Consider the following 8,981-nt stretch of genomic DNA (forward strand, 5'->3'; position numbering starts at 1 on the left):
GGCTGCAGGTGGGCCGGCAGGAGGCTGCAGGTGGGCCGGCTGGAGGCTGCGGCAGATTTTGGTGTTTAGGGTTTTTTTTCTTTTCGGCTAGGGTTAAAACTCGTGCTGATAACGTGTTGTAGGAGAATGCAATTGTGTGTATATTATTGATAATAGGAGTCCTTTAAATAGGGAGTTACAAGGTACCCAAAAAGGTAATAGAATCCGATTACAATTGAATACCTAGAACACATTCCTATTACAACTCTAACCCTAGTTTGTAGAGGCACACATTATGTCGATATCCTTCAACAATTTACACTATTTACATATAATTAACAAAAATTATAACATTTATAACAAATTTGTTCAAAAACTTGTAATAAGGTCGTATGTGGTGTAATTACCATTATTAGAACTAAGATTACACAAAATAGGTCTCAACATTACTACTCTGACAATAAATTTGTTGTCACATTTATAAATGTATGTATAAGATACGGGTATGTACTATAGAATTTTCCATTTTCTTAAACCTGCAAGAGATCTTTAAAACTGTAAAACTGTAAAACTGGAAACTATGCAGACTTATAAAAATGAGAAGGACACGCACAACTTTCCGCAGGCAGCATCGCAGTAAGTTCCATGAAGTTCATCAATCACCAATAAGAAAACCATTGATTGAGAAATCATTGAATGATTCAAATACTGCCATAATTAACAAATCTCCTCTGTAATAATTATGTTCTCCTTTATCCTCATGTGTCGTCAAAATTTCAACTAGTCATCAAAACCAAACTATCCGGCAACTTCATCCCAAGAGAAGACAAGGCGGGCGTTTGGTGCTTGGAAAAACACAGAAAGAAAAAAGACAAAAACAAAAAAAAGGCCGCGTATGTAAAGAAATAAAGCGCGTTCTTAGTTTGTCGTCTAGCGTCCTAAGCTACAGCTTTATTTTTTCACTGTTGATGATGACTAAGGTCAGTCCAACTTGATCTTTAACAAAAACTACTTTTGCTTTTCTTCTCCTCGGGTACTTTCCATTGATCTTACATGCTTGACTTCATATTGGTCGTCGTCGAAGACCTGAAGTCTTCAACACAACAAACTCTTTCAATTGCCTTTGGAAAGTGTGATCAGCGTATAATTAGTTCCAAAGTTCCAACTCTTTCATTAGGAAGCCTGATTCAGCTACCATCCAAGTAGAAGCCAATCCTTCTTCCATCTATATATTTCCTGGGAGAATTAGTGAAGTACCCATAGCTAGTGGTAACCCTGGTAGTCGATCTGTAGCTGCAAGTTCGGAGCATCGATCCATCACACACAAGTTTAATTCGGATGGCTACTTCGAGTTCCACAAATGAAGTAATACAAGATGAAATAACTGTAAACCAAGCTGCAGAGGACCTCGAGGCTACAGGGGACGGACGAATGGATCTAAAATTATACAGGTATGTAACCACTGGTAAAGTAGACCAAAAAAGTGATTTCCGGGCAATAATTACGGTCCCCTTCTGTAATCTTTTTTCCGTCTTTAGACAAAGAGTAGAGGTCATGATCTACCAAAAAATCTTGGGCTTTTACGAATGGCTTCTCCATATGTATACAACCTACTGTTATTCCGGCTTCGGCATTCCCTCTGAAGTAGAATTACTGTTACAAATAAATGGAGACAAAGTAAGCCCTGGCCGGAATACAGTGCTTCACCTTGCGGCAAGTGTAGGCAATACCCATCTCGTCACACAGATACTGGATCGTTTTCCGAGCCTTGTCACAGAAAACAACTGTCGTGGAGATTCTCCACTTCATGTTGCAGCACACGGTGGGCATCTATCTACGGTGCGTTGTTTGGTTGAAAAGTTTAAGAAACTGATTGGTGAAAAGAATGCGGAAGGAAACACAGCGTTACACATTGCCTTAGAAAATCACCACAAAAAAGTGGCCAAGTTTTTAGTCGAACAAGATGGATTGATCTCGCATTCCCAAAATAACAGCAAAAAGATACCGTTGTGCATGGCTGCGGAAGCTGGAAATCTTGACCTTGTTCAAGTTATGGTGGTCATGACACCAGCTGACAGGACTTCTGTTTGGAAAGAGTCCAGTGGCTGCTCAATTTTGCGTGCTGCTATCGTGGGAAGGAATAATGGTAATTCTCATCTGCCACCAATCATTATTTGTATTCATGCATACTATTTATCCTTACTAAAATAGAAGCTTAGATGTCATTCCTAAGACTTATATTTTAAAATTTATGGCAGATAAATTATACACACACATCTATTCTACTTAATGCACATATCTGAGTTTTGTAAAATTTTAAATCACTATTTTACGAACAATTCTTAGGTTCACCCCTAGGGTGAATGAGCATATTCACCCCCGTTGTCGATTACGCATAATAACTTTATAATTTTCTAATCCAACCATTCATGTTGTATAACGTAATATAAAGATTAGCTCTGTAAGAAATCAATCAAATTGAAGACCTTTTAGTTATTCATTTATATGAAATACATGGACGGTTCATCATAGTAGTAGTAAGTGTTGTTAGAACCATCCATTTGTTTGATTCAATTAGATAATTAAACGATTTCCGATTCGATTGATTTTTTACAGAGATGATCTTTACAGGATAATTTAATATATAAACCGTTTGATTATAAATTTATTAAGTAAAAATATGTTAATCGACAACGGGGGTGAATATGCTCATTCACCCTAGGGGTGAACCTAAGAATTGTTCCTATTTTACCTCTTTTTTAAAATTATAAAAAGTAAAAACTCAGTCTTCCCCTTCATATGCTCAATGGCAAACAACAACCGCTGGAGTGATTACTCGTTTTCTAATATCTTAGCGAGTTATGCTCATGTATTTAGTTTTCTGATATTATTTTGATCAAAATTTATCTGAAATGCATACAACTATATATGCAAGTCTAATAAATTATTGCAGTATTATTTATTTGAACAATGAAGAATGATGTTTATCAAAACACTAGCACATAAATAAGAAAAGTTGAATAAATTTCTTCACTATCTATTTGAGTATTTGCTTGAGATTACTAGATTATCAAAACAAAAAGTGAAATTCATCATAGTTTAATAGTATTCTAGTAGTTCATTGATTCATATATATATCTGGGTAGGTTTTAATATCCAGTAAACTAAAGATCATGAGACCATATATAGTACCTTTTTCAGAATGAATAAGCAAAATTTTCCAATCCCGTGACAAGTTTCACCTAGCTTGGAATTAGATATATTCCCTTACTAGATGAACTTGACTCATAGAAACAGAGAGAACCAGGTAAAAACGAAACGGATGTAATTGAAGTGTGAGAGAGAGAGAAAGGCGTTGTCTGTGCATCTAAACACTCGGGGCTCCAAATTAGGCATAGAGGGGATGGTCAAAAGTGTATGAAGATTTTGATGAGGATTCTGAAACTCAATTACCCGTGAAGGAGTACGGTTGATGAGATATGCTGCTGATTTCACTGCTTCTCCCCAATAGGATAGAGGTACATTCATGCCAATAGTAGAAGTTATTTTTTTAGGTTTTTTTTTTTTTTTTAATAATAGAAGTTATTTTTTTAGTTAAATTAACTAAAAGTAGTGAAATATAGCTAGATTTAACAATTTTGCTCTTGCAATAGTGCTACTTGTAAGTTATATGATTCGTTTTATCAAATCATAAACTGACATGTGTACAAAAAGAGGGGGAGAGAGATATATATAACTAAGCAGGTCTTTTCATGATTCACTAGCTAAATATAGCTAGTCATTTTTCCAAAAGTTAAATTTAACTTCTTTTTTTTTTACTTTGTCAAGGGGAAGTTAAAGACTTCCTAGGCCCAAGATAAACCCCTCGACGCATGTGAAATGCATTTTTCCAAAAATTAAATTTAACTTTTTTTTTTACTTTGTCGAGGGGAACCCAAAGGCTTCCTAGGCCTAAGATAAACCTATTCGGCGCATGTGAAATGTTCCAACTGTGCATTGCAGCACAGTGCCTGGCCACTTTGACAGCTTCGGGGTTCGAACCTAGGTTGGAGAGCACACCCAACTAGGCAAGAACCACTAGGCCACTTGCAGTGGTTAAGTTAAATTTAACTTAGCTATAGCTATAATGTTGGTGTTGAGTTTTGCTTTGAAAGTTAGTTATATATAGCTAAAAGTTGAACTAACTATTCTATAAGGGATGCTTAGATGACTCCTGCAATGTATTAATTTCAATTCTATTTTAGGTATTTAATTTAATAATCGTTATCCCTTTAGTTTCTACAAAAAAAGAAGAAGGCCAAACTAGAAATCATTTTACTACCATCACTTTCATTCCATTTTTATTGAATAAACTATATTTGTACATTTTTTTTTAAAGACGTGCAAAGGCTCCCGTTAGGTAGGAGTAATAATGCTCCCACCCAAAATATTATTACTTAAGTTTGGAGAGTATAACAAGGGGACATAGAACCTGAACCTCGTGGTACATTACAAGTTCACAACCATCCTCAATAAGAATATCCTAAATGATATCAGGTGTGTCATTAAGCCACAACTCATCCAACATGGATACATTAGCAAACTGCATTTGTTTACACGTTTTAGATGACCAAATGGTTAAGGTGTTGTAGTATTACATAGAGAGAAAAAACCCTAAGAGACAAAAAACCCTCGTCCGGCTGCGCCGCCATGTCTGCTTTGGCCTCTGGCCCGGCCGGCGTGAGACGAGCGTGGCCGGACGGAACTCGTGTTGGGCGGCTCAACGTTTGAGCGGCGGGATCACTAGGCGTGGATGCATCTAGGAGCAGGTTGGAGGTAGGATGGGTTGGGGATCAAAACCAGACTGGAAACAATCTGGATTGCAGAAGGATGAACGGTTTTGCAGGTGGAGGTGCCCGGCGGCTTGGCATGGGTTGGTGGAGGATTTCTTGGGCGATCTGTGGCAGCGGCTATGGTGGCTTGATGTGCGTGTAGTGACCAAGGGACTGTTATCGTATAAACCAAGATCTATCGTAGGCCTTTGGCTTTCAGATCTTGAGCGTCAATCGTTGCCCGGTGCCGGAGATGGAGCAGCTGTGTGGAGGAAACCCATAGCCGGCGGCATTGGGTTTGGGTCTGGTCCGGTGATTGGCAGGGATGGGATACTCCAGTTCAGGGGTGATGGCTGGTTTAAGGCAGAAGGGAAGATGGTATGATGATGGCGGCGATCAGTCTCCGGTGGAGGCGGGTGTTTAGGCAGTGGCGATCGGGGATGCCAGCAGCGTGGGTGTCCCTAGCAGGGACCAAAGGGGTTGGGCCGGGTTATGTGTGTTGGGCCCGTGTTGGTGGGCAGTTATAATTAGTTTTTAGGGCTGTGTTTGTTTTGTTTTTGTTTTTCGGTATTAAGTTTTAGCTATTGGGTCGGTGTACTGCAACTTTTGGCATAGACAATCTCCTATTCGGCGGTCTAGAGGGTCGTTCCTGTTCTGGAGTTGGGTCAGCAACGGTGACGAAAATGTCTGGCTGTGGCATACTAGCATAGACAATCATCCTTGGCCTTCTAGTGGGTCGTTCCTTTCTGGTTTCGGGTTGAAGTTGATGGCGATTTGGAGCATTTGTGGATTGCCGGTGCTGACATTAAGGTGGCAATGGAGTTGGGTTTAGTTTAGTCTCAGGTCTGATGGTCCAGCATTTCAATTTGGTCGGGTTCGAAGTCACAACGAGTGTAGACTTGGTCGATCAAAGACAGGTCAGGAGGCTAGGACTCTGGGTGGCGAGTTAGTGTTGACAAAGTTGTGAGTTAGGCATTCACTGCTCCTGCGCAAGTTGTCTCTGCCTTTTAGTTGTTATGTCAGTTTTAGTCTGTAGTTGAGTCAGTCAGTCAGTATGGATTTCTAGTGTGAATTCCAGTGGCCATTTCTGTGTTAGAGATGTTGCCCAAACTCATTGTAACCAGTTTAGTATTAATGAAGTTTCTTCTTGATCAAAAAAAAAAAAAATGGTTAAGGTGTTGGCAAATCTTCATGTAGACATGATTTTTAGATCAGAATACAAACAATAAACTGTTAGGATTGTTCAAATAAATTGCATAATAGTTGAGAATAGTAAAACTCCGCATATTTTAATTTGAATAAGTCCATAAGCCAGAAATATCTAAAATTGTGCAAACCAATAAAAAGACAGCAGAATTACTAAAATTGTGCAAACCAATTAAAAGACAGCAGAAATACGTTATTTTATAATTGAACAATTCTTAGGTTCACCCCTAGGTGAACTAGCATATTCACCCCCATTGTTGATTAACATACTTTTACTTAATAAATTTATAATCCAACGGTCCATATCTTAAATTAGCATTTAAAGATCATCTCTATAAAAAATCAATCGAATCGGAAATCGTTTAATTATCTAATTGAACCAAACAAATGGATGGTTCTAACAACACTTACTACCATTATGATGAACCGTCCATGTATTTCATAGAAATAAATAACTAAAAGGTCTTCAATTTGATTGATTTTTTACAGAGCTAATCTTTGTATTACGTTATACAATATGAATGGTTGGATTATAAATTTATTAAGTACAAATATGTTAATCGACAATGAGGGTGAATATGCTAGTTCACCCTAGGGGTGAACCTAAGAATTGTCCTTTATAATTTATATGCACAAGTGACATGTTTTTGGTTACTAGCTCTTCATATTTTCTTTTCTTCACAGTTACTTTTTAAATCACTGTAGACATCTTGAAGACATTATTAATCAAAATTGATCCTACTCTCATCCATGTGTCAAAAGACGGAGAGGAAGAGGGGGTGCCTCCTCTTGCACTTGCAGCATATATAAGTAATTTTGATGCCGTACGCTGCTTGTTAGACAAATACAGTAACGATGCATACAGGCAGGACACAAATGGATTCTTTCCGATATTTATAGCGTCCCGAAACGGCAACATCAAGATAGTTCAAGAATTCCTCAATCATTGCCCAGACTTGAAGGAGTTACATGACAAGCAAGGCCGGAACATTCTTCATGTGGCAGCTGCGTATGGACAAGCTAAGCTGGTTGAATATATACTTGGAACGACCAAGCTTGAAATGCTTCTCAACGAAAGAGATAATTTCGGAAACACCCCTCTACACATAGCTGTTCAGAACTGGCATCCTAGGATTGTCAAAATTCTGACCCGGGATAAGAGAGTTCACCAAAAGATTCTCAACAATAAGGAAATGACAGCATTCGATATTGCAGAGAAGTCCGAGGTGCATAAAGACATGCTGTTTCGATGGGTATTTTCTCAAAACAACTTACTATTTTTCTAAACCTTGGTTGAAGTCTCGATTAAAGGACTAAAAAGGATGAATGCATGACTAAAAGATTGTTTTTTTTTTTTTTCCATTGCAGAAACTAACTTTTATGGCCTTGAGATTAGCTAATGCTCCCCGATCTGAGATACAAAGAGTTGCAAAAGAAAGTGGAGCAAATGATTATGGTGAGAAGACCAAGAATAATCCTGATTATCTACTATTCTCAAGAGAAAATATGAATACTCTCCTTATAGTGTCGACACTGGTGGCTGCTATAACTTTTGCCGCTGGGTTCACTGTGCCGGGTGGATATAAGAACTCTGGAACTGACGAAGGCATGGCAACCTTGCGTAATACAGCTCTATTCCAAATATTCTTGATATGCAACACCATTTCAATGTACAGCTCTATTACCGTTGCGATTGCGCTTATCTGGGCACAAGCAGGTGATCTTAAAATGATTTGTGTTGCTGTGAGGACTATACTACCCATGTTAGGCCTAGCTCTTATAATGATGTCCGTGGCATTCCTAGCTGGTGTTGATCTCGTAGCGAATAACCTTACTTGCGGCTACGTTGTCGTGGCCCTAGGCGCGTTTTTCATCGTCCAAGTAGTTGTGTTCATTCTTCCACTCACAATCCCACTTTCCTCCAAGAATTTCATTACACACTTCATTTTACGTGGTAACCTTCGTTTGCTGATGATGGTAACTAGATATGAGGTTGAGAGTGGTTGATAAGGATGGAAGCAGTCCTAACGATGGTGGTTTGTGTGGTACTTGGCAACATCCAGATTTTCTTGATATGCAGCCAGCAGAAGAGCTTGTTTGATACATTAATTTATTGAACAGAGCGTCTTGATCGATACGAGTTATATGCATTTTGCCTTGGTTCAACAAACTACCTCGGAGCTAAATAAGGAGGTTGCTGATTCTCAGGAAAATGCCTTTGTGTTTTTTTTTTTTTTTCAATAAGGGTGATAGTTTGTATACTTTTTTTTGTTTTTTTGGGTGTGGGGGAAGGGTTGGTCCATAGAGAAGTATAATTATCCATTGCTTGTCGTAGTCCACAAAACATTTATTTTATCCATTGCTTGTCGTAGTCCACAAAAGTGACAAAACATTCATTTGGTCTTTATTGTTGATGGGGTTTAGAACCCAGGTTAGCAGCGTTAGCTAGAGGCTCATCCTCACGATTATGCGTTTTTATTAAAATAGAACTAGAAATCTGAAGCCTACAAAGATCTTCGTATAGAATATTTTGAATTGCTATTATTGTCTCATCTATCGAAATAGAGGTGAGGCTCTAATTAAGATCCCAAAAATGAGGACTCAATAAGGACTTTTAAATCAATGGTTGGATGACATGTGTATTGTATAGAATTAATATTTCAACTAAAACTGAGATCACTTCTTCCGTCATTGATTTGAAATATATTCAAATCCCTCATTGAGTCCTCATTTTAAAGTCCTCACTAGAGCATCTCCCACCCAATAGTATCAAGAGAAGAAAAACTAGCAAAGTAAACTAATCTATTAGTTGCATCATTTGCTTTACGATAGACAAATTTAATATGTAAAGAAATTAAGGCCTTGGAATAGGCCTTGCAAGCATCAATAATATGACTCACCTCAGAGAAGTCATTCTTGACTCTATTAAAGGCGGCTACTAGGAGGGCATAATCACTCTCCTGCTCCACATTATCCCACCTCCGA

General features: G+C 38.2%; 1 protein-coding gene across 2 annotated transcripts; it reads left to right on the top strand.

The window, feature by feature from the left end:
* The first annotated feature begins 1,016 nt into the window (after positions 1-1,016).
* On the top strand, positions 1,017-8,390 carry LOC133723113 (protein ACCELERATED CELL DEATH 6-like). 2 transcript variants are annotated; one of them, XM_062149941.1, is made up of 3 exons: positions 1,017-2,125; positions 6,702-7,249; positions 7,365-8,390. In XM_062149941.1, the coding sequence occupies exons 1-3, from the start codon at positions 1,318-1,320 to the stop codon at positions 8,001-8,003; spliced, it is 1,995 nt and encodes a 664-aa protein (XP_062005925.1). In that variant the 5' UTR covers positions 1,017-1,317; the 3' UTR covers positions 8,004-8,390. The 2 variants fall into 2 exon arrangements, with proteins under 2 accessions (XP_062005925.1, XP_062005926.1); XM_062149942.1 differs by having other exon boundaries at positions 6,759-7,249.
* The last annotated feature ends 591 nt before the right edge of the window (positions 8,391-8,981 follow it).

The sequence above is a fragment of the Rosa rugosa genome, chromosome 7, assembly GCF_958449725.1.
Source record: "Rosa rugosa chromosome 7, drRosRugo1.1, whole genome shotgun sequence".
Taxonomy (NCBI): domain Eukaryota; kingdom Viridiplantae; phylum Streptophyta; class Magnoliopsida; order Rosales; family Rosaceae; genus Rosa; species Rosa rugosa.

Excerpts from the sequence above, each read along its gene's own strand:
- LOC133723113 (XM_062149941.1), top strand. The coding sequence starts at position 1,318 with ATGGCTACTTCGAGTTCCACAAATGAAGTAATACAAGATGAAATAACT. Across the intron at positions 2,126-6,701 it reads TATCGTGGGAAGGAATAATG|ACATCTTGAAGACATTATTA; the intron begins GTAATTCTCATC and ends AAATCACTGTAG. Across the intron at positions 7,250-7,364 it reads AAGACATGCTGTTTCGATGG|AAACTAACTTTTATGGCCTT; the intron begins GTATTTTCTCAA and ends TTTCCATTGCAG.